At 50.7% G+C, this 24,625-nt stretch overlaps 1 protein-coding gene across 5 annotated transcripts in view; it reads right to left on the bottom strand.

The window, feature by feature from the left end:
* NADSYN1 (NAD synthetase 1) overlaps positions 1-24,625 on the bottom strand; it is a 35,286-nt gene that overhangs the window by 9,481 nt on the left and 1,180 nt on the right. For 3 of the 5 annotated variants that reach the window (XM_032638830.1, XM_032638829.1, XM_032638831.1), the window contains exons 2-10: positions 24,408-24,468; positions 22,311-22,427; positions 17,345-17,398; positions 16,801-16,890; positions 7,298-7,349; positions 4,368-4,456; positions 4,076-4,193; positions 3,186-3,317; positions 151-225 (exon numbers count right to left, since the gene is read on the bottom strand). In XM_032638830.1, the coding sequence (XP_032494721.1) occupies positions 151-225; positions 3,186-3,317; positions 4,076-4,193; positions 4,368-4,456; positions 7,298-7,349; positions 16,801-16,890; positions 17,345-17,398; positions 22,311-22,427; positions 24,408-24,468 (788 nt within the window). Of the gene's footprint in view, positions 1-150; positions 226-3,185; positions 3,318-4,075; positions 4,194-4,367; positions 4,457-7,297; positions 7,350-15,016; positions 16,084-16,800; positions 16,891-17,344; positions 17,399-22,310; positions 22,428-24,407; positions 24,469-24,625 lie in introns of those variants that run through there. The other 2 variants (XM_032638833.1, XM_032638832.1) reach the window with 2 other exon arrangements.

Below are 24,625 nucleotides of genomic sequence, written 5' to 3'. Positions count from 1 at the left end.
TTGACTCCACGAATACACTAAAATCCAATGAACCGTGTGCCGAAATCGGTGAATTGTGTGGTAAGGGAATGACATCTCAATAAAGCTGTTATTTAAAAAAAAGTCTGGGTCTTTGACGCGCATCCCACGTGTGTGTCTATAAGCACTTACCGCCAGGTTTCGAGACGAAATCTCTGCCCTGTAGCTTCTGACGTCCTCCAAATCCAACGTGGCGGTGAGGACTTCCTGGAGAAGGGAGTTTCAAAGAGAAATCGTGATTTCCTGTTTTGTTTTGTTTTTTCACTCACACGTCTAATTTGTTTTCGTAGGTGTGCCAAATGGCACCCGAATGAATTATGCCTCCTAAGGCAGGGACTGGGGGTCCAGGGAGAGGGGACAGCCAGTGGTGCTGCCGACCCAAAGCCCTTTCCTCTTGTCGTTGCCACGGGAACTTCCACTGAATTCCCGGTGATTTGTTAATCACGGCACAGGACACAATCCTGTCCATAAATGTCTGCTGGGGCTTCTGGGAAAGCTTCTTAAAAAGACACATGAGGAGCAAGGGCCCCTCTTCTGCCTTTTAACGGGGCTGCATGAAGATGCGTGGCTGGAGCTCCTGCAGCCATCCTGTGACCAAGAGGCAATTGAAAATGAAGCCCACACAGAGGAAGGCCCAGATGGAGAGTGACAGAGGGGTGGAGCCAGAGCGCCGGCAGTCATCACGCTGGGGTCCTGGCCTGGACGTGCTGCCTGTGTTCTAGGAGGTGATGCTTCATTCCTTCGAACCCAGATGAGATGGGGGTTCTGCCACTTGCAACAAATTACAGAAAAGGGAAAAGTTTTAACTCATAGACGTTACTCCTTCCCTTATGAAGAAAAAAAACACTAATCAAATTATATGAGGACACTGTCTCATACACACAGGTGCAGGACAGCAAGAACTGCTTCTGGGCACCACTGGGGGACACAGGGTGGCTGGGACCCCGCTCCTGCCGCTGGGCTGTGGACAGCTACCTGTGTCACCAGTGGGCCTAACCCAAGCTGGAAACACCCGTGAAGAGACAGAGAATAAAGAGTTGCCACGTCCTTTGGTTCTCCTTTCATTTCCCAAGTGATGGGTCACTGAAGCCGCCGGGCTGCCTTGACAAAGCCACAGAAAGTGAGAAGACGCCAGAGGAGTGAACCCTTCCTGAGAAGAAGGCTCCAGTCCACTTTCCCCAGAACTAGGCTAGCCTTGCACAAAGGCTCGATCGAGGCTGTGAGAAGCATGTACCCTCGAGAAGGTCAGCTGACCACGGAGGAGGTGGCAGAACAGAAGGGCACTGTCCTGGCCGCAGGGCAGTGATGCCACCTCTCTCCCGAACACTCAGGCAAAATCAGAGAACTCTGGCTCAAAAGCCCCCTCCAGGGGGTGGGAGACAATGGTCCCCAGGTTTTCGTATGGCGAAGAATCACCTGCGTGCTTGCTGAAATGGGGGCTCCTTGGAGGGCCTGGATGGGGTCCAGAACCTGGAGCGACCTGCACGCCTGCTCATCCTGGAGCACGTGACCCCCCCCAACCCACCTGCCAGTGAATCCTGCCACCAGGTGCCTGTGGCTCTGACGTTTGGCTGAGTGCTTTGGCCAAACCGACGTGCACTGAAGCATGTTTGGAGCAGATGAACGCCTAGCTGTCTGCATGGACTTCATCTTCCCCTGCAACGCCCTTCCGTCTTTGACATGGTTAATACTAAACAATAGGACGCCTGTGGGGACGCAGCCACTTGGAAAGCAAGGTCTGAGGGACCACGATCAGGACGACTCTTGCGGGGAGACGGAGTGTTCCTGCTGCCGGGGCCCAGACTGCCAAACCTCGGGCTTCCCTCTGGGCAAGAAAACACCGTGGGATTCTTTTCAAAGTTCCTTTCCTCGGCCCATTTTGAAACCGAAGTTTGGTTTCATAACCACTTCCTTGCCAACAACCCTAAGGAGACTGCGGAAGGCATGAAACATCACCTCATCTGCGTGGATGCCAAGGAGGTGAAGCGACAGAAGCTACCACAGAGGGTCCTGCAGACTTTCTTATTCTGTGACACTGCTTGCCTTTTGCTCCGGCAGTGCAATCCCCGGAGACTTTTTTTTTTTTTTTTTGCGCTACCACCTGCCTCTGTGAGTGAGCATTTCCAACACTTGCTTCCAAAAAAAAACCAAGTTGGATCCAGAGACAAGATGTGCGATGCCATATGAAACCCGTACTGACCGTCTGAGCCCAGTCAAAGTGACCCTTTCCGGCAGCACTGAAAGCTACGCTGCGTTGCGTTTGCAGAAGTGGAATCTATTCCCACTTTTTGGGCAGTAAAAGCCATTTTCCTTCTTGGGTGCTTAAGAAAAAAAGAAAGAAAACCAACAGGGAGAGCCACGCGATTTCTCTACAAGCACCTTTTCATCTTGTCTTATTCTCTCCGTAAAGGAAACTTACGTCCAATCGCATGGGAAAGCTCTGCACCCACGTTAATGTGTTTTCAGAAGCAGAGGGTGTGCAGTTTTCGTATTTGTGGCTCCAGTGAGGTTACGACAACGTTGGGGGGACGTGCCCCCAGCTGGTCATCAGTCCAGTGAGACCAGGGCGCCCCCAAGAATGAGGAGGGTGGGGGTCTCCAATGCTGCTTCCAGAACCCGCGGGGCAGGGTCCACAGGGAACGTGTGCTGCCTTGATCTCTGGGGAAAACCCCCTAATGGCCCACCTGCAAGCCCCCTCGTGGATCCGCCCCCACGGACGGGCTCCGCTCTCATCACGGGGACCAGGCGCGGTGTCTGCTCATTCCTGAGGACTGGCTCCGGTTCCCCGCCAGCCCCGGCTGTGGGATTCTTCAAACAAGCCCATCACATCCTCCCGGGAACCCGGGGTCACGCCTCTCGTCACTACAAAGCCCACTCCTGCAGCTCCTGGCCTCTCCCTCAGCTCCAAGTGCAGCCTCGGGGGGACCCTGCAGGGCACGTGGGGCTGATAAACTGCTGGGCATCCCATCCGTCCGGCGTGCTGTGCGGGCGGTCCCCGTAACCTCAGGGTAAGGATCCCTCCCGAAACAAGGAGGTGAAGAGGAAGCAATCAGAACCAGCAGGACCCACCACGGGGGCCACGTCAGACCCCCCGTCATGGGGGAGAACAGAGAACACAGCCCCTGAACCAGAGACCCTCCCGCCATCCCACGCGGGCTGGTTCGTACCACGTCGTCCAGAGAGAACTGGGACCCCTGGGCAAAGATGCTGCCGTTCATGGCTATCAGGGCACAGCCATCGTAGTACAGCCGGTCCCCGTCACAGCCCTTCTGATTGGCCAGCAAGTAAATCCCGCCGTTCTGGAAAATGCAGGGGACGGCAACGGTCAACGGTGGTCCGTCCCCTTCACCCTCCTCCGGCCCAAACACACGAAGCTTCAGACGCCCCTGCGACTGTGTCATAATTAGCCCCCCACCCCAGCAAGAAAACGTGCGCCTCCAGGGAATGTCCGCAGCTATGGTGCTCTCGGCCTTCCAAGGTACCAGGCATCACACGAATCACCCATTCTCGCCTCCCAACTACCCGTCAAGGCAGGCGCTGTCACCTCCACCAGACAGGAGGGGAGATGCAGCTTCAGAGAAGACAAACCCCCCCAGGTCACGAAGCCGAGACTCTGTCCCAGGAAAGAGCAAACACGGCCCCTGGTGTCACGCTGCCAGCAAGAGGGGCAAACTCGTGGGCGCTCCCCGTGCCTTGCTGTGGTGCCAACGGGCATCCTGGTTCCTGGTCACCACGTCACTTGTCCTGAGACCAGTATGATGGTCAAGAGCCCAGGAACCGGATGGCTGGGGTGTGAGCCCAGGGGCCACTTGACCGCCATGTACCGAGTGTCCTGCTCCAAAGAGCAGAGGTGTCAACAGCACCTGGCCCGTAGGGCAGTTTTGAGGGTTAAATGAGGTCAGGCAAGTGGGGCCCGGGAAGGGGCGTCACGCACACCGGTCAGCTGCGGCTGTAACCAGAAGCGCCGAGCATCCTCACGCTCGGGCCCCGCCCGGCGCTGGGCGCTGGGGTCACAAGCGTGAGACAGACACGCTCCAGCATCCCCGCCGCCTCCTACCTTGGTGGTGGCCGTGGTCACCAGGTCCACCCTGGCGTGGGCTTTGCGTAGCACGTGGTGGCTGCCTGAGGCATTGGTGAAGATCTCCACGCCGTCCAGGCCCATGTCCACGTGTGGGCTGTGGGCAGACGAGGGCAAAGAAAAGAGACCGGTGTCCCCAACCCACCCTCCCAGCCCCGCAGCTCCCAGGGCATCTCCCCAGCCCCAGGCCATGACGCCAGGAAGGCTGCAAACCTCCAGCCCTCCGGGGCCCAGCGAGGATGGGATCTACGGCGCAGAGGGTAAGGCTGACCTGTGGGGTGTCCAGAGTTCCTCGCAGACCTCACTCCCGATGCACGTGTCCCGGGTGGAGAGGACAGCATCCCCAAAGGGCACGGTTTCCTGGGTCGGGAGACCAGAGCGCTTGAGACCCCTTGGCCATCCCGTCTGGGCCAGGTACTGAACCAGGACGCCAGATGTCACGCATGAGACTTGCACGAAGGCCACGATTTTGTTTCAAGTACTAATGAATCCTTCCTCGACCCGGAGCATTCCCAGCCCAGGGGCCAGCAGGCATCTCCTCCGCTGACCCAAGGGCCTCAGTCACACCTGGAAGCCGAGCTGAGCTGCCACGAGCTTGACTGTGGCTGCAGTCAACTGTGACTCGGTTCCTGAAGCTTCCACGGGCCCAGACGGCCAGCGGCAGCAGCATGGGCTGGATGCTCTTCTGACATCATCTGTGCTCCTGGGGGTCCCATCCCCACGTCAGAAACGAACGGACTGAGCTCTTACAAAGTTCACGCCAGCCGACGGGTCATCCAGCCCCTGAACGGCAGGGCTGGGGCAGGACGCAGGGTCCCTGTGTCTCTAGGAGCTACGTTCGTGTCCCCCGAGGTGGGGGAGCTTCCAGGGCAGGGACGGAGCTGCCCCTGAGGCCGCCCCTCCGGTCTGAGCAGTCACCGAGATGAGCAAGTGCTGACAGGATCACCCGGGCGTGGGGCCCACCTTGGCCTCCTCTCTCGGGGACCAAGTTTCAGCTGCGCTGCCATTTCGCTCAGCCAAAAAATCATCCTGGCGGGCCTGGACCGCATCCCAGCACTCTTGGTTGGGTCCCCTGACGTGTGTGTTAGTGAGTTCAACTCCCTTTATCACCAAGGGCAAGAACCGAGGGGCAGGCCTGGCATTTTCTGTTCTGATGCTTCTTGCCACGGACACAGCCCTCGGCCAGGACCCCGAGCTGGCCGTCCCGGGACCACTGCACACCCTACAACGGGTGCCTCGCATTCCTTATCACAGGGTTAGGGCTGCAATCCTGACCCCATCTTCCTGTGACAAGACCAGGGCTCGGGGCAACGGGGTGATAAACAAAGCATGCAGGGGGGCTCTCAGTGACGGGCCCCTGACCTGAATTATCCAGGTTACAGCAGTTACGGGGCTGGTTTGCCCTGTTTCTTGAAAACTCCCCTGAACTTTAATCCACTTGCACCCAGGGCCAATTTCTGCAACTTGCTCTCAACCAGTGACACCAAGCAGCATCCCTCCACCTGCAGGCGGCCCCCACATTGGTTTAGGGGGGTCACCTGGTATGTTTTCTAGGATATCAAAGGGTCCTAGAAGAATGAAACGGAGGATTTCTCGCAGCAGGGGGATTGCTGCTGAAATGTTTGTTTCACACACACACACACACACACACACACACACACACTCACTGTGTTCTGGATCACGATGAACTTAAATTGTTCCCATTGCTGCAATTCACGGTCAGAAAAGTTTCCAGGTCACATGGGAGGCGACCAGACCTGGCTGAGAGCCCCTGTCCCCAACCTCAGCTGTGCCCAGCCCTGACTGCCTCGCGGGAGGCACCAACCCAAGCTGGCCCCTCGGACATCCTCTCTTAGGGATCAGAACCGGTGCCAGTGACTTAATCTGGCTCCCGAGCAGCGGTGATCTTGGCCCAAGGGCCAGGGAAGTGAGAGGCAGGCGGAGACCCCTGGCATAAAGAGGAAAAGGGTCTGGGGGCTGGTGGGATCGGGGAGAAGGGCACTCCTGTCCCACCCCCCAGATCCATCCCCAAGGTCCAGATGCGTCCCTGCCGACCTGCTCCACCACGGAGGTTCAGTGTGTCCCCATGAGCCACCTTGAGTGCAACAGTGAGGGGTGCAGAGAATTGGGTGTCATGGGCTAAACTGTGTCCCCGAAATTCATGTGCGGAAGCCCTAAGCCCCAGGACCTCAGATGTGGCTGTGTTTGGAGATGAGGATCTTTAAAGAGGTGATTAAGGTAAAATGAGGTCACTAGGGTGGGGCCCTAATCCAATGTGACTGGTGTCCTTATGAGAAGAGGAGAAAAGTGCACAGACACACACAGAAGGACGACCCCGTGAGGACACAGGGAGGAGACGGCCGTCTACACTCCGAGGAGAGAGGCCTCAGGAGGACCCAGCCCTGCCCACACCTGGATCTCAGATTCCAGCCTCCAGGACTGGAGACAGTGAATGTCTGTTGTTTAAGCCACCCAGGCTGTGGTGCTTGGTTATGGTGGCCTAAACAAACTGATACTCTTGGCAACCAGAATAGAAACTCAAGCAGGAGCCGGAGAAATCAGGGCCCCCCTGAAACACCCGCTCTGTGCCCCTGGCTCTCAACGCCCCGCAGGAAGTGGACGGCACCGGGTCCCAGCTGTCCCACCGCAGCAGCTTCCAGGACGAAGGGGATGGTCGAGACCCCCAGATAAGGCTGCAAAGTCAAAGCTCTTCAGACCTGGCCAGCCAGGTGCAAAAGATAAGACAGGACAAGACATATTTCTGATGCTGAGTTTTCACAGAATGAACAGGCAGCCAAGGAAAGTCCTTCATGAGTTTTATACTAGAAACCCTCTCCAAACCCGGCTTCTTGGGCAGTCCCTAAGCCCGAGCCCCAGCCCAGCAGGGAACAGCCGGCCGGCGAGGTGGGGCAGGAACCCCTTCCCCCAGGCTCCCCTGAGCCCTCTACCCCGCGGAGTGAGCCAGAGGAGAGGAGAGGGCAGGGACAGGACAGGCATCACACAGGGGAAAGGAGACGCCCACCGTCCCCCCACCCCTCTGCTCCCGGGACCCTCCCTACTTGTTACAGACATCACCCCTTTGTTTGTGCTCCTTACACGGGCCACGGTGATGCCCGTTACTTTGACTCGACGGGTCCTGCCCCCACGGCCCACCCCAGAGTGACGTCTGACCGAGAACGGGTTTTCTTCTCCGAGACTCACCTGCTTTGTCAGGTCCTGTATCGTCCGGGGGAGAAAATATTCCTCTGTTTGCCTGGAAAGGAAACCACCACAGATGTGAGAAGGACCATCCGGGAAATACGCAGAACGGCACCCAGACGTAGAGCAAAACTCAAAACGAGAGCTTGGAACGGACGAGCTGGCAAAGGAACCGTCAATTTAAGGCAAAAAGGCAAGTATAAGCCTACTCGATGAGGCTCCCAGGCCACATGACAGCGAGACGCTGGGTGCTCTCCTACCATTGCCTGGCTTCCCCACCCTTTTGTAACTGACCAGGACACCATGGGGGCCTTCCTGGGACAGGCCTTCCCCCATAACCTCTGCGTTAGCTCCTCTCTGAAGTACCTAGGTAACAGTAGTTGATGCACATTTCCTGAGTTGTTTTACAGATGTGAACAGCCCCCTATCACCACCACCAAATGGAAGAACTACTCAGTGACCATGAACACGTAGCCCCAGGTCTCCTGGAGCCTAAGGACTGATCATATTAACCCCTGGGACACCACCCTGCTGCCTCACGGCCAGCCAATCAGATTGTGTACAAGCTGATCACGTATCCTGCAACACCCTCCTCTCCTGGCCTTTAAAAATGCTTTGTCAAAACCCTTCGGGGAGCTGGAGGCTTCTCAGGGCCTGAGCCACCTCGGCTCCTCGCGTGGCCCTGCAAAAAAACCTTTCTCTGCTCCAAACTCTGACATTTCAGTTTGCTTGGCCTCACTGTGCGTTGCGCGCACAGACTTGCGTTAACACCTTCACGCACGGCATCTGAGAGGCATGTCACGGGGATTATCTGAAAAGAAGTCGTATTTCCCCACGGAGAAATCCAGGTGGAATTCCCGATCAAGGGTCCTGAATCAAAACGATCACACTGGGCTTCCCTGGTGGCGCAGTGGTTGAGAGTCCGCCTGCCGATGCAGGGGACACGGGTTCGTGCCCCGGTCTGGGAGGATCCCACATGCCGCGGAGCGGCTGGGCCCGTGAGCCATGGCCGCTGAGCCTGCGCGTCCGGAGCCTGTCCTCCGCAACGGGAGAGGCCACAACAGTGAGAGGCCCGCGTAACGCATAAAAAAAAAAAAAAAAAAAAAAAAAAAAAAAAACGATCACACTGCATGAACCCAACATACGCTGACAAACCGATATCATCACTGAAGTAATCGAATAACGTTCCAAATTGTATGAGCTGGACAGAGAGTTCAATACACAACTTTAGTACAGGCCGTCCCACGGTCTGCACGAAAAGGTAGAATTCGAACAATAGATGGCTTCCAAATCTGCCCTCAAATAGGCTGTTACCAGATGCACCATTAAGACATTTAATTAACTAGATTTCTTTTCGCTTTCTTGGGATTCACAAGAACCTTCTGGGAGATTTTCGTGGCTTTTACTTAAGTAAATTTTAAAAGCAGAGAAATCGAGAGGACAATGCTGTTTCTCCCTCACCAATGAAGGGAAAAGAAACTGGAGACGTCCTCTGACCCGCGAGCCGCCTTGGCATCCCATAATGAGTTCACCATCGGTAGGCTCGGTGATGGCGATGCTGCTACCTCACGATTGTTTTAGAGGGAAGAGCTGCCCCAAGGTTTCTCCCTTCACCCTCGCCTCTCCCCTCAACTTGCACGAAGGTCCGTTCAGAACCAGACGCAGGCAAGCCCACCAGGGAACGATGCAGGTTCACCTCTGCTCCTCCCCACGCCCTGCTCCAAAGCCAACCAACACCTAGCGGATGGCTCATGAGGTCCGCACAGCTCATTAAAGAACCAGAGGACCGACAATAAAGCCTCCGGATCGGCAGTGAGTCATTCCAAGCTGGCTTCACGCTGGCCCGCCCCATCTTTCCAGCTGCCTCCACACCTGGGCCCCTCCTGCTCTGCACAGCGCCTCTGATGGGCTGTTCTTCTTCCTCAGCGAACATCCCCTGGAGAAACCCTAGCAGCGTATTTCTGCCGAGAAACCACTCCTGGCCATGCTAATTTCAAGTCTTTTCTGGCCCCCTGGGAGCTACAAGAGCCCCCTCGACACCCCCGTCTTGCTGGGCTCAGATTTGGGGCATCCACCTAGGAATCTAATGAAAGTGAACCTAGATTCTTAAGTTCTTTGCAGTCAAGAACTGGGCCTTTTTTCTGTTTTCCTACAAAAGCCTCAAATAGCATCTTGAAGCTGTGATGGACTCATTACTAAAGCAGGGACACAGTGACAGAACCATTTTATCGTCACCATTTTGGAACAACTCCCGAAGGGTAAAAACTCTGTTTTGTTTTTTAACTGTACCAGAATGAAAGCTTCTGGTTCCAGCTCAGTATCCACTGCCACCCTTTCTACAGGCACCATTAATTGAGTGATGGTCTGAAAGGATTCAACATTTCAACATTAGAAACGGAGGGAAAAAAAAGTGAACTAGAGATCTACATTGGCATAGAGTTAGAGACAACGGAAGCCAATGCAAGATAGCAAAGATAATCAGACAATAGAAGATAAAAGTGAGCTCAAAACTAAGAAAATAATTTGAAAAATTAAAACATTTGAAGATATGAAAACATATTAGGTGCATCAAAGAACAGAACAGATAGGGAACCCTTGGGTACTGTTGGTGGGAACGTAAATGGGTACAGCCACTGTGGAAAACAGTATGGATGTTCCTCAAAAAACTAAAAATAGAGCTACCATATGATCCAGCAATCCCAATCCTGGGCATAAATCAGAAGAAAACAAAGACATAATTTGAAAAGTTAAATGCACCCCAATGTTCATAGCAACACATTTACAATAGCCAAGACATGGAAGCAACCTGTGTCCATCAACAGATGAATGGATAAAGAACATGCGATACATATACACAATGGAATACTACTCAGCCATGAAAAAGAATGAAATTTTGCCATTTGCGACATTGTGTATGGACTTGGAGGGCACTATGCTTAGTGAAATAAGTCACATAGAGAAAGATAAACACTGTATGATATCACTTATATGTGAAATCTAAAAAATAAAACTAGTGAATATAACAAAAAAGAAACAGACTCACAGATATAGAGAACAAACTAGTGGTTACCAATGGGAAGAAGGAAGCTTGTTTCAGAAGCTGATCACAGGAATCTCTCTTTGGATGAAAATCAGAGGCCCCATGACCTGCAACCAGGGATTATACACACTAAAAAAGTCATCATTTCGGGCTTCCCTGGTGGCGCAGTGGTTGAGAGTCTGCCTGCCGATGCAGGAGACACGGGTTCGTGCCCCGGTCCGGGAAGATCCCACGTGCCGTGGAGTGGCTGGGCCCATGAGCCGTGGCCACTGAGCCTGCGTGTCCGGAGCCTGTGCTCTGCCACGGGAGAGGCCACAACAGTGAGAGGCCCGTGTATTGCAAAAACAAAACAAAACGTCATCATTTAAAGGACTCTGTCTCCAACTTAGATGAAAGGACCCTTATCAGGTATTCATAAGTAGCTCAAGCACAGTGAAACAAGGGAACTGACTCTTGAGTTCATATTTCCCACTTACGAGGGGTCTCTGCATCAGACTGGTCTACAGAAAGGACTGCTGACCCAAACAACACCCACCCCAGGATGAGAAGAAGACAGCATTTGTAGACAGCTGACCCAAGAATCTGGTCCAGACCCATTCTACTAATTCAACTTACTGTTTACCAAATATTTGTCTCCCCTATCAACATTAAAGTTACTGTTTTACTTCTAACCATACCTTTGCCCCCAAAGATGGAAAGAAAATTCTCTAGTGAAGTTGTCACAGAGTATAAGTACTCGTGACATGTACCAGTGCTTGCTTTAAGTCTACTGCTAAAAGCACATGTAAAATGTTTCCGTGACAATTCAGTATAATTGATAAAATGTATAGCCTATAAAAGGTTTCCTTGCTAGCATACTTCTGTGCTTGTTCACTGAGTCTGACTAGTTTCCCCAACGTGGATAACTAGGCATATATATTTGTTTATATCTGTAACAAGCTGGCCTAGCACCGAGTGATATGATGGACCCATAGCAGGCAGCAACCGCCCTGGCATCGAGGGACAAATATTTTGATCATAAATGCTTTTTATCAAAAGACCTGCAATCAAAAGGGGAAAATGATGGAGGAAATTTTCACATGTTGAGGTATGGGGAAGTCATTCTGGCTTGTACATGATTTAACTTAAACTTTATACTAACCAGAACGACCTGTTTTGTGGCCTATCAAACATGCATTGTACATCTGCTTTAACCACTGAGGAAAAGAGTGTATTCAAAAATCAAAATAGAGTAACTTTGGTTCAGGCATCCAAAACAGAGCTGGATGGCCATGGTGGGTGTGGTTTCAGACACGCTCCAGTATTCCTGAGAACTTGAATTTTTTGAACTGTATCGGACTCAAGGACACCACCAGCTGTTCTCAAAACAGTATCTGCTAGCTGCCAATTGCAAACTTATGTCGTCAATGTCTCCTCTTGTAACTATGAAATCTTTTACTTTAGGGATAGCAGCAAACGAGACAGCTCAAGCCATAGCTTCCCAGCAGAGGGCTCTAGATTCTTTAGCCAGAAGGCTACTGGACAATAAAATTGCTTTAGGTTATATTTTAACAGAAAAAGGGGGCATGGTTGTAGTGGCCAATAGTTCCTGCTATGTTTGTATTAATATCACATCAGAAGTTAAAACCTATTTAGATAAAATCAGACAAAAGGCAGCTTGGCTCCAACAAATGTCATCCCAAAAACCTGGATTTGATCTCTTAAGAAATATCTTCTAATGGATCCCAGCAAGAATAAGGTCTATGTTTGAGGGACTGGTTAAACTAGGTATTATCGTTCTGTGTTTGCTAGGATTTATATCCCTTTTTGTCGTAACTCTCTACTTGCTGTTTGTCTTGTATCCTTAAGCCCAAAGTCTTGGCCTCATCTTGGGATTTGTGAGTATTTGCTATCAAATTCGAAACAGTTTCATTCGTCAAAACTTTTGTTAGGCCTACATCCCTCTTCAGTAGGAAGCAGCCAGAGTGGTCATGGCCCCCTTTCCTCAAGACTGAGGAATGTTTAGAAGGCTGGGGGGACTGAAACCATGGCCCTAGAGTTAACAGAGTTAACAGAAGCTGATGGCTAAAAGGAACTCTTGAGCTTGCCTTGCAGAGCAGCAGACTGGGGAACAGCTTGTTAAAACCCCTCTGCTTGTAAACCGCCTTTACTGATGTAGCTCACTTTCGTTATTTTTTTCTTTCTTTCTTTTTTTCCTCTCTTTAACTGAATACGTTCCCAGCTTCACGTAGCCCAGTTGTTTTACAAGAACGTGGAGGCTGGCTCATCGGTTACCAGGGAAACCAGCCAAGGGGCATGTCCCTTACTGCCCCTTTGATAAACTGTCATGGATAGTTCTGATCTAAAGATTAGAACAGTCGTCACTAGCTGCGGCCCGGGGGGCAAGTATGTAGGCAAGTATGTAGGCATAGATTAGGCTCTATGACTAAGGGGGAAGGTGAGTCAGGTGAGTGGGGTGTAGGTGAGGCAGGGACTGGTCCAGCGGGGATGTACAGAGAGCCAAGAGGGCAGCCATCTTGGGTGGCCTGACTGCACAGTTGCAAACCTCAGCATCTCGGCATTTGGTTTGCTGCATGTTGGACAAATGGATGTGTCCACAGTAACAGACTTGTGATTGGCATCTGAAGTAGGGTGGGGGGCAGTTCAGTGGGGCTGAGCCCTGAATGAGTGACTGACAGGGGAAGACAGTCATCTAGGAGGCTGAGCAAACCCAGGAGGGAAGAGAAGTCCCAGAGAACTGTGACAGGGAGGGGGTGCCGGCTGTGCAGCCAGCCTGGGGGACAATAAGCAGACTGGGGCAGGAAGTGCCTGTCTGTCTGTGGGAGGGGTGTTGGGCGGGAACAGAGATCGAAAGCAAAGGAACTTGACTCTGGTCGACTCCAGGCAGGAGAAATGAGCGAAGAAACACGGATTCAGAACACAATCTGCGGCTCAGTTGTGAACGCAGATATCGGCCGATCGTGAAACGCTGAGCTGTGACTGGTTACAGAGAGACCGCAAGCCCCACGTGGAGTCATCTGCCCCAAGACAGGAAGCCAAGACTTAACGGCAGTTTCAACCTCTAAGAACAGTCAGTCTGACGTCCTGCTCACACTGGGGAGGCAGGCTCTGCACGACGAAGACCCTCTGGTACTGTCCACAAGAGCCAAGACATGGAAACAACCTAAATGTCCACCGACAGATGAATGGATAGAGAAGACGTGGTATATGTATGCGATGGACTATTACTCAGCCCTAAAAAAGAACGAAATGATGCCGTCGGCAACAAAATGGATGGACCTAGAGATGATCGTACTAAGTGAAGTAAGTCAGACAGAGAGAGACAAATACCATATGATATCACTTATATGTGGAAGCTAAAATACGACACAGATGAACTTACCTACGAAAGAGAAACAGACTCACAGACATACAGAACAGACTTGTGATTGCCAAGGGGGAGGGAAGGACTGGGATTTGGGATTAGCAAATTGGACTGTTACACACAGAATGGATAAACAACAAGGTCCTACCATATAGCACAGGGAACTATATTCAATATCCTGTGATAAACCATAATGGAAAAGAGTATTTAAAAAATGTAGACGTATATATATAACGGAATCACTGTGCTGTACAGCTGATATTAACACAACGTTGTAAATCAACTATACATCAACTAAAAAAAAAAAAGACCCTGCTTGCTGTGCCCTCTATATCAAAGAGGAGGGCCTGGCCTGAAACATTTCTCTCGCTAATACCTTCTTGTCCTGTCCTTCTTCTGCCTATAAAAACCTTCCATTGTGTACAGCCCCTTCTATTTACTAGTGGGAGGCTGCCCAGTTCCTGAATCATTGAATAAAGCCAATTAGATCATCAAATTCACTCAGATGAATATTTGTTTTTTTAAACAAACTTAACCAGAAAACTGTGAAGTGCCCGTGTTAGGAAGAGGAGGTCAGAGAAACTCACGGTGAGGGCTGAACTGTGGGCCAAATCCTGTCCTTCCAGAGCAGGAGGCCACAAAATGGCAATGTTTGCACGAGTTAGAAGTACCAAGGCGGGGGCTTCCCTGGTGGCGCAGTGGTTGAGAGTCTGCCTGCTAATGCAGGGGACACGGGTTCGAGCCCTGGTCTGGGAGGATCCCACATGCCGCGAAGCAACTACGCCCGTGAGCCACAACTACTGAGCCTGCGTGTCTGCAGCCTGTGCTCCGCCACGAGACAGTCCATGACAGCGAGAGGCCCGCGCACCGCGATGAAGAGCGGCCCCCGCTTGCCACAACTAGAGAAAGCCCTCGCACAGAAACGAAGACCCAACACAGCCAAAAAACTTAATTAATTAATTTTTTAAAAAAAGGAAAAAAAAAGAAATACCAAGGCGGAACCCAGAGGCTGCAGGAGAAAGGAGAAAAACGGAAAATGGAAATGGACAGCTATGGAGAGCAGGGCTCGGAGACGGGGCAGATTGCGGGGGGGGGGGGCGGGTTGTGTATTTCTTTTTTGTTATCAAGCTTATAGAATTATTTACGAATTACAAAACCATATTATTATATAAAAGAGCAAACTATCTGTACTATGTATAAAGGAACAAACCATTGGACGAATCTCAAAAGCATCACGTTAAGCTAAAGAAGCCGTTTACAAAGGAACGTACACAGTGTGACTCCACTTGTATGAAATGTAAGAGAGGAGAAGACTAACCCTGGGGGCGTCATCTGGAAAGGGGCAGGGGTGCCGTGGACATGGCTCTGTCTTCTTTAGGGTGTGGCTGCACGAAGGCACACAACTGTCAAGAAAGAAAGCTCCTAAAACCTGCATATCTTATTGCATGTTATTTATGCCTCACTAAAAAAGGGTAAAAGTAAACACTATTTGATACAACATTCCCAATTGTAAAGAGAAGTTCTGTCATATTATTACCTGATATTACATGATTTTTATATTTAAAGCATTCAGAGCACAGAAAAAAAATTTTTTTAACTAACATAACACTGGCATATAAATTCAGAGAAGAGAGGGGCTTCCCCGGTGGCGCAGTGGTTGAGAGTCCGCCTGCCGATGCAGGGGACGCGGGTTCGCGCCCCGGTCCGGGAAGATCCCACGTGCCGCGGAGCGGCTGGGCCCGTGAGCCACGGCCGCTGAGCCTGCGCGTCCGGAGCCTGTGCTCCGCGACGGGAGAGGCCACAGCAGTGAGAGGCCCACGTACCGCAAAAAAAAAAAAAAAAAAAATTTAGGGAAGAGAGGGAAATCCTGAATAGATACTAGCAAATGGAAACAAAGTTTAACATACCACATCCATTTGGAGCTTATAAAGACATGCAAAGACTTACCATGTTCATCTCAACATATGCTAAGAAGAAATTTGATAAATTCAACAACCATTCTCAATTAATGTTAAATCCCCAAAGTAAAAATAACTAAGGATGGATATAAATCTGAAACCAAATCAGAAACAGGAAGAGCTTTCCAAGTCAAGTTGGGAAAAAGACAAAAATGCCTGTTATCAAAGACATTTGTTCTAGAAATGATCTAGAATAGTGTTCTAGAAACGCTGGCCAAGAAAAGTAGTTTCGAAAATGAACTGAGGGGGCTTCCCTGGTGGCACAGTGGTTGAGAGTCCGCCTGCCGATGCAGGAGACACGGGTTCGTGCCCCGGTCCGGGAAGATCCCACATGCCACGGAGCGGCTGGGCCCATGAGCCATGGCCGCTGAGCCTGCGCGTCCGGAGCCTGTGCTCTGCAATGGGAGAGGCCACAACAGTGAGAGGCCTGCATAGTGCAAAAAAAAAAAAAAAAAAAAAGAAAATGAACTGAGGGATGTAAATATTAGAAAGAAGTAAAATTAGTTTTCTATTACATAATTTCTACTTGAAAAAAAAACAAACTAAGAAAATCAATAGAATAACTACTAGACCCAATAAGAGAATGTAGTAAGGTGGCCAGTTACAAAAGCAACACACGAAATCTCAAGTTTTCCTACATAAAATTCCATTTGTAATAGCAGCAACCATAAATAGACAGGAATAGCTATAAGAAGCATACAGGGCAGGGGTTCTCAACTGGGGACGATCCTCTCCTCAGGGGACACTTGGCAATGTCTGAAGACATTTTAAATTGTCACAAATGGCCGTGTCTATCAGGTGGAGGCCAGGGATCCTGCTATACGCCTTTCCATGCATAGGACGGACCCCCACGGCAAGAATGATCCAGCCCAAAGCAATGGGGCTGGAGCTGGGAAACCGTGATATACAGGATCAGAGGTATAATGATGGAGGATGGGTGACTGATGATCGAGTTTCATGTGGTCTGTGGTAAGTGGGCTATAAATGAATCGGCAGTGTCAGCGCAGCTATAGCTAAGTGACAGGTGCTGTGGGGCAGGGACTTATCTCCCCCACGACCTGCTCAAGCTACACACAGGAAGATGTTTCGCAAGTATTCAAGGAGCAGTCACAAACCCGGCTCCTGGCATTGGGCAGCGACTCACCGACTCCGGGACCACGGGGTAAACCAGCGCAGCTCTCGGTAGTTGCCTTCGTTGGCCAAGGCCATTTTGGGTCTGATGAGGAGGATCTTCCTACAGGCAGGGGGACAAGGCCACTCCTGAGATGAACACGACCCCTGACGAGAAGCAGCTGCCGGTCCGTCCACCCCGACAGTCGACGGGCACAGGGCAGCTAAGACCCGGCCGGGGGGCGCTTGCGGGCAGCTGATGTCCAGGGTCTGCGAGGGGACATGACAAGGCCTCTCTCCCTGGGCTGACCTCCCAGCAATGGGGCCATGTGTCCCCAAACCCCACCCCGTGGCCTCTCTCTTTCTAACACCCGAAGGTGTCAGTGGTGGTGGAGACCAGGAGCAGTGCCACTTGAGTCACCTGCCTGGTACACCAGCCCCCACTAAGGTAGTTCCAGAAGAAGCCTCCCTGCACATGGTCCCCAGGGACCGTGCCCCAGGGCACTGGCACGAGTGCCCGCAGGCCCCTAGAGCTCAGGGGAGACAGGCAGGTCACTCTGCTCCCAGCGGTCACCTACCTGTTCAGAAATATCACCCTGCAGTTGTAGCGGACGTTTCGGTGCATGATGGGCCTGCGGAGAGAGGGGACGCACGCACTTGTTGGCAAAGAGCAGAGTTATGTGTCTGCTTCGATATGAAGTTTCTCTGTCCTTTATGAGGATCAGAAGGCCCCCCTGTGGCTTTCTCAAACCAAAGTTAACAACAAACCCAAGTGTTTCTGCCACAGCGTAGGCCCTAAATGGGAGAGAGTCTTCTAAATAGAGCACCAAGTCCCTCCCTGCTCAGGGCTCTTCCTCTCCTCCTGGAAGGTTCTCGGACTTTCCAGTGGCTCCCTCCCACCCCTTCTCACACCCCTGCTGTCACATCACCTCTTCATCCCCTGCTGGCCTCAGGCACTAGCCCCTGCGCCTCCCCAATTCTTCCTCCCAGCACCTCTCCTGACCCGAACACCCCCCACCCCAGAATGCAGGCTGCAGGGCAGGGGCAACGGGTCTGACGGGCCGGGGCTGGGGTGGGGGGTGGTAGGTCCTGAGCAGATCTGCTCACCCCTCTGTCTGGACCCTTATCAGGATAGACATTGTGTTTTACATCTCCTCCCGGACCACTTGGTACCTTCCTCCTCTGCAGGGGAGGGGATCAAAGCTCCAGAGGCTGGGGTGCTCTGCCGGCCAGTGGCTGGGGCAGAACTGGGGCACAGCTGGGCCGAGACGGGGCAGAGCTGGGGCAGAGCTAGGTGGAGCTGGGCAGAAATGGGGCAGAGATGGGGCAGAGCTGGGAAGAGATGGGGCAGAGCTGGGGCAGAGCTGGGAAGAGTTGGGCAGAGATAGCAGAAAAGGCAGAGCTGGGCAAAGCCCAGGTGCTGGAGCCCAGCTCAGGGTGACAGCGCAGGCGTTCAGGGCAGAAGGCATCAGGAACCACGGGAGGATGGCCTTAAGGGGTACCTAAGACGATGGATTGTCAGATAAAATTAATAAGGCAAATAAATAAATGCCCTGGGACATGAGTAAACAAAGCAGTGATGGAGGAGGAAATAAAACCAGCCATTAATAGTGTGGCCTATCAACTCAGGTGGCCAGGTTCCAATCCCACTTTGCACTGGCTAAGTCTCGCTACCCTGGGTTCCTCCTCCCAGAGGGACTGAAGGACAGGATGCAGGCGGGGGTGCCCCCAGTTGTGGCCACGACACACGGATGCCACCAGCAAGGACTCCCACTGCTGTGGTTTCTAATCCTCCCCAGGTCAAACCAAAACCTGTCTGTGTTCACATTTATACAAAAATGTGTTCAAGGGCTTCCCTGGTGGTGCAGTGGTTGGGAGTCCGCCTGCCAGTGCAGGGGACGCGGGTTCAGGGCCTGATCCGGGAGGATCCCACATGCCGCGGAGCAACTAAGCATGTGTGCCACAACTACTGAGGCTGCGCTCTGGAGCCTGTGAGCCACAACTACTGAAGCCTGCGCACCTGGAGCCCGTGCTCCGCAACGAAGGGTAGCCCCCGCTTGCTGAAACTGGGGAAAGCCCACGCACAGCAACGAAGACCCAGTGCAGCCAAAAATAAATAAATAAGTAAATAAACTAAAAAAAAAAAAAAAATGTGTTCAAGGCAGGAGGTAAACTTATATTTTAAACAAAACAGAGACCCTCAGTGAATATCCGATTTCCAATTGGAGTAAGCCTCTTGAACAAAAACAAAAACAAGCAGAAAATTGAAAGCTCAACACATAAAGTTAAACAGCAAACAACATACAAGTAAAAGTATTTTTATCATATGTGGGGATGGGTTGATATTATTCACATATAAATAACTCTTAAAATAAATTAGACACTTCAACTGTAGGCTAAAGAGCAAGCGTTGCAAACGGCCAGAAACAAACAAGAGAGTTCACCTTCCTAAGTCATGAAAACAAACAAATAAGATCTTTTTAAAAAAAAAAATTATTGCGCGTTTTAAGATTCTATTTTGTTTTTTAAGTTTTCTTCATTTTGAGCTAGCCCTTTGTGATCCGCGCTAAGGATAACACGCCTTCAGAAACAGGGCAGGAAGGAGGGTCAGCACCTTTTTCCTGGAGGATAATTTGTAAAGACAATTTCAGATGGAGAATACCGATGACATCATGGTATGACGGTTGTTTTCCTCAGCGGTGTTTACAGATCCAGATAAATGCCGGATTTCCAAAGAAAAATATCTTTCAATATGATTGTTAGTACTTTGAGGACAAAAAGCAGAAAAATTATAATCGGATTATAAGTTCAAGGCCAGCAGAGGAAAGTGGAACAAAGAAAACACACAAAAGACAACAGGAAAAACAAAAAAAGAAAAAACCATGATGACTAGGACATTTAATAAAGTGGCCAGAGGTGGGAATGTGAATTGGTACAGCCACTATGGAGAACAGTACGGAGGTTCCTTAAAAAACTACAAATAGTTAAAAAAAATAAATTAAAAAAAAAAAAAAAAAACTACAAATAGAACTACCATATGACCCAGCAATCCCACTACTGGGCATATACCCTGAGAAAACCATAATTCAAAAAGAGTCATGTACCACAATGTTCATTGCAGCTCTATTTACAATAGCCAGGACATGGAAGCAACCTAAGTGTCCATCATCAGATGAATGGATAAAGAAGATGTGGCACTTATATACAATGGAATATTACTCAGCCATAAAAAGAAACGAAATTGAGCTATTTGTAATGAGATGGATAGACCTAGAGTCTGTCACACAGAGTGAAGTAAGTCAGAAAGAGAAAGACAAATACCGTATGCTAACACATATATATGGAATTTAAGAAAAGAAAAAAGTCATGAAGAACCTAGGGGTAAGACAGGAATAAAGACACAGACCTACTAGAGAATGGACTTGAGGATACGGGGAGGGGGAAGGGTAAGCTGTGACAAAGCGAGAGAGTGGCATGGACATATATACACTACCAAACGTAAGGTAGATAGCTAGTGGGAAGCAGCCGCATAGCACAGGGAGATCAGCTGGGTGCTTTGTGACCACCTGGAGGGGTGGGATAGGGAGGGATGGAGGGAGGGAGACGCAAGAGGGAAGAGATATGGGAACATATGTATATGTATAACTGATTCACTTTGTTATAAAGCAGAAACTAACACACCATTGTAAAGCAATTATACTCCAATAAAGATGTAAAAAAAATAAAGTGGCCAGAATCAGTCCATGTGGTGGGCTGCGTAAAGGCCCCCAATGACGTCCCCAACCCGATTCCTAGGACGTGCAAGCATGTCACCTCATGCGGCAAAGGGTACCTCGCCGATATAACAAAGTTACAGACCCTTTGGGAGATTCTCCCGGACTCTCTGGGGCCCTCATCATAACCACAAGGGTCCTTCTGTGAGGGAGGAGGGACAGTCGGAGGGCACGTGGCAGTGCAAGCAGGGGTTGCAGTGATATGATCACTGGCTTTGAAGATGGAGGGAGGGGGAGGGGCCACGAGCCAAGGGATGCGGGCGGGCCTCCCAAGCTGGACTCTTCCAAGGAAACCGATTCTCCCCCAACAGCCTCCAGAAGCCCAGCCCTGCTGACCCGCTTCAGACTTCTGAGCTCCACACCCACAAGACAACAGATTTGTGTGGTTCTGTGTGTCGCATCTGTGGTACTCTGTCACACAGTAGCAAAAAAGGAAACAAACATGGTCCGTGTGTCAAGAATGATAGTAAATGCGAACAAACGGGGTTAAAAATCTCATCTGTTCACTGCTTAAAAGAGACCTACTACACAGATGTCGCAGCAGGTTGAAAAGGCAGTGCAGCCCACGTGCAGGGCCGAGGAAAACAAAGCAAACTCGGCCACATCCACACCACGTAACACAGAGTGAAGGATGCAAACAGAAACAACATGAAGGCCCACCAGTGGGCTCTGGTTACACAAAGCACATCACAGACACACTCAACAATAGTCCTAGGCCAGAGCCCTACCCACGTGACCTGCACCCGTGGAAACTACACGCTATGGACCTACAGGCAGACCTCGTTTTTTTGCGCTTTGCTTTGCAGGTATTGCTTTTTTTTTTTTTTTTAAATTGAAGGTCTGTGGCAAGCCTGCATTGAGCAAGTGTATTGGCGCCATTTTTCCAACAGCTTTCCCTCACTTCCAGTCTGTGTCACACTTTGGTAATTCTCGCAATATTTCAAACTCTCCACCAGGAAAAAGATTACAGCTCCCTGAAGGTTCAGATGATCGTTAGCATTTTTTATCAATAAAGTATTTTTTAAGTAACATAAGTACGTATATTTTTAGACATAATATTGCACACTTAATAGACTACAGTATAATGTAAATGTAACTTTTATATACACTGGGAAACCAAAAACTTTGTGACTCACTTTACTGCTATATTTGGCTTTACTGCAGTGGTCTGGAACCAAACTTGCAAGGTCTCCAAGGTCTGCCTGTGCACCACGTGGGCCTACAGCTATGGAACCTACATCATATACATCTATACTTATGGAACCTGCGTCTATGAACCTACACGTATGGAACCTACACCTATGGACCTATATACCACATGGACCTATACCATATGGCGGAAACTACACCTATGGAATCTACAGCTATGAAAGCTACATTTATATACCTACACCCCCTGGAACCATATGGTCAGCATGTCGATGTGGAGTGATGTGGAACCATCCCAAGACTTACCATTAAGTAAAGAAAGAGCTATACATGTGAAAGGGAGACTCTGTGCTCCCAGCTGTGCACAGCGTGTTCCCACATGCATGGTAGCGTCTGGAAGAACATACAAAACAAATCTCCCAAGAGTGGCCTCCGCTCGAGGAGTTAGGTACCTCTGCAGGGCTAGAGAGGGAACAAACCCCACTTCTCTACATGAGGCCTTCTGTATCTTTGAAATGTGCAGATTCCACCTCCCTGATGTTACGATGGCTCCAGACAGACGACGCCCTTGAACTTGGCTCTTTCCAAGCCAGCCTTTCCCCATGCTCACGCCGGCACTTACATTCCCACATCACAGATGATATCCTGAGTGACTGGAGATTCCAGAAGGGCAGCCAGGACCTGAAGCGAATGCAGGAGGGTGTCCGACTCGTAGTAATGATCCCAACATCCGTAGCCACTGCAGAGGGAGGGAGCAGGACAGTGAGCCCCTGAGACACACCAGGTGGGCCCGGGGGCAGGGGTGGGGCAGGGGCCTAGGAGTCAGAACGTGCAGGGGTGCAACCCAGGCCTTGGTATCTTTTTTTTTTTTCTTTTTTTTTTGCGGTACGCGGGCCTCTCACTGCTGTGGCCTCTCCCGTTGCGGAGCACAGGCTCCGGATGCGCAGGCTCAGCGGCCATGGCTCACGGGCCCAGCCGCTCCGCGGCATGTGGGATCCTCCCGGACCGGGGCACGAACCCGTGTCCCCTGCATCGGCAGGCGGAGTCCCAACCACTGTGCCACCAGGGAAGCCCCTTAGTATCTTTACAAAGCCTCCCAGGAGATTCTATTGTGCAGCCAGACTTAGAATCACTGCTACAAAAAAACCCCAAAAAACGATGCTCTTAATTGGAAATTCATGGACTGGGCCCCATCCACTTCTCAGAGTTGTCAGTTACAATGAGAAATTCTCTCTCATGTCAAAGTGTCTGCTCTTGGATTTTTTTTTTTAACCTCCAATGTAGCCCAAATCCCACTAATCTACAAGAAAGGGATGCGAAAGAAACAAAGCTGGACCCAGAGAAAAACATTCCTCAGGCAAAGGGACCATGAATAATCTTTCGAATGCCACTCACACAGCTACTCCTGAGTTTCTTGCTATAGATACAGAAGCTTGTAGGGGGCTGAATGGTGTCCCCCAAAAAGACGTGTCCATGCCTTAACCTCCAGAAGCTGTGGATGTGACGTCATTTGGAAAAAGTGTCTTTAGAGATGTAAGTGAAGGATCTGGAGATGAGATGACCCTGGCCCTAAAGCCAGTGAAAAGTGTCCTTACATGAAACAGAAGGAGGAAAAGCCACGGAGAAGAGACGGGGCTGGGGCTGGAGGGGTGCAGCCACAAGACAAAGAACTGGGAACCAGAAGCTTGAAGGGGCAGGAAGGACCATCCCCTGGAGCCCTGGAGGAAGCAGGGCCTTGCTGACACCTTGATTTGGGACTTCGGGCCTCCTGAACTGTGAGAGAATAAATTCCTGCCGTTTTAAACCATCCAGTTTGTGAAACTTTGTTACAGCAGCTCCAGAAAAAACTAATACAATGCTCAATGAGGTCCTAACAGGGGAAGTGGGTTGAGAGTAATTTCTCAGTCTGGGAGTCCCAGTAACGAAATGTACAGAATTTGTAAAGTACTATTTTATTTTGTTTTATTTATTTCACTATTTTATTTTATCCTATTTCACTTCATTTTGTCTTATTTCCACACCGCATGGCTTGTGGGATTTTAGGTCCCCAACCAGGGATGGAACCCCGACCCCCGGCAATGACAGCGTGAAGTACTAACCGCTGGACTGCCAGGGAATTCTCTGTAAACCACTTTTAAAACTTCACAAGGTCCTTCCCACTACGCATGGCCCGGAAGTGATGCTGCAAACGCCGAGCAAACTTTGCACACGTGAACACAAAGCCCCAAACTGGCCTTTGCCACCCTTAATGCCTTGAAAAGCATTCCTCTCGGCCTCTGGTTCTGATAAGGGGGAGAGCCTGATTCTTAGATGAAAACGGGGTCCAGACCTGGGATGTCCTTTCCTCTCCAAGGACAGACTCCTGCCTCAGAGGCTGTCACTTCCGTACCTCCCAGGCCACATGTGATACCAAACACCAATGCAATGCCAGACGTCCAGCCAGCTTTGACATCAGCCCCGGACTGGGAAAAGTCTGCCTCTCTACGAGCTCCTGTGTTACCCGACATAGGAATCTGGGATCACCCAGCCTTGCTGGGCCTGCTCTTGTTCAAGGGTGCCAAGCACGCACACTCACGGGCTTCTGATGGTCTCCTAAATGGGCCTGCATGTCCGCAGTTCTCAATGCCCCACACCTCCTTCCTTGCACTTTCGGCTGAGGGGAGCTGATATAGACGCCTCTACCTGCCCACCCTGGGGTGTCTGTGTGTTCTGCTCTCACCATATTTCCAGTTCTGGTCCAAGCCTGTATCTTGCTCCTTTGTGTTTGGCAATTTCAATACCTACATGTACAGAGAGAGAGAAAGAGGGGCAATTTCAGCACCTACAACTGGTCCAAAGGCAGATCCAACCGTCTCGCTGCCACAGGTGTCGTAAAAAACAAAAGGGCGTCTCCCAGACCCTGCTGACACCTGCAGGAAATGAGAGACACGGGCAGGG

Source organism: Phocoena sinus, chromosome 8 (assembly GCF_008692025.1).
Source record: "Phocoena sinus isolate mPhoSin1 chromosome 8, mPhoSin1.pri, whole genome shotgun sequence".
Taxonomy (NCBI): Eukaryota; Metazoa; Chordata; class Mammalia; order Artiodactyla; family Phocoenidae; genus Phocoena; species Phocoena sinus.
Note: the sequence above shows the minus strand (reverse complement) of the source record. Positions and strands in the feature narration are given on the sequence as shown.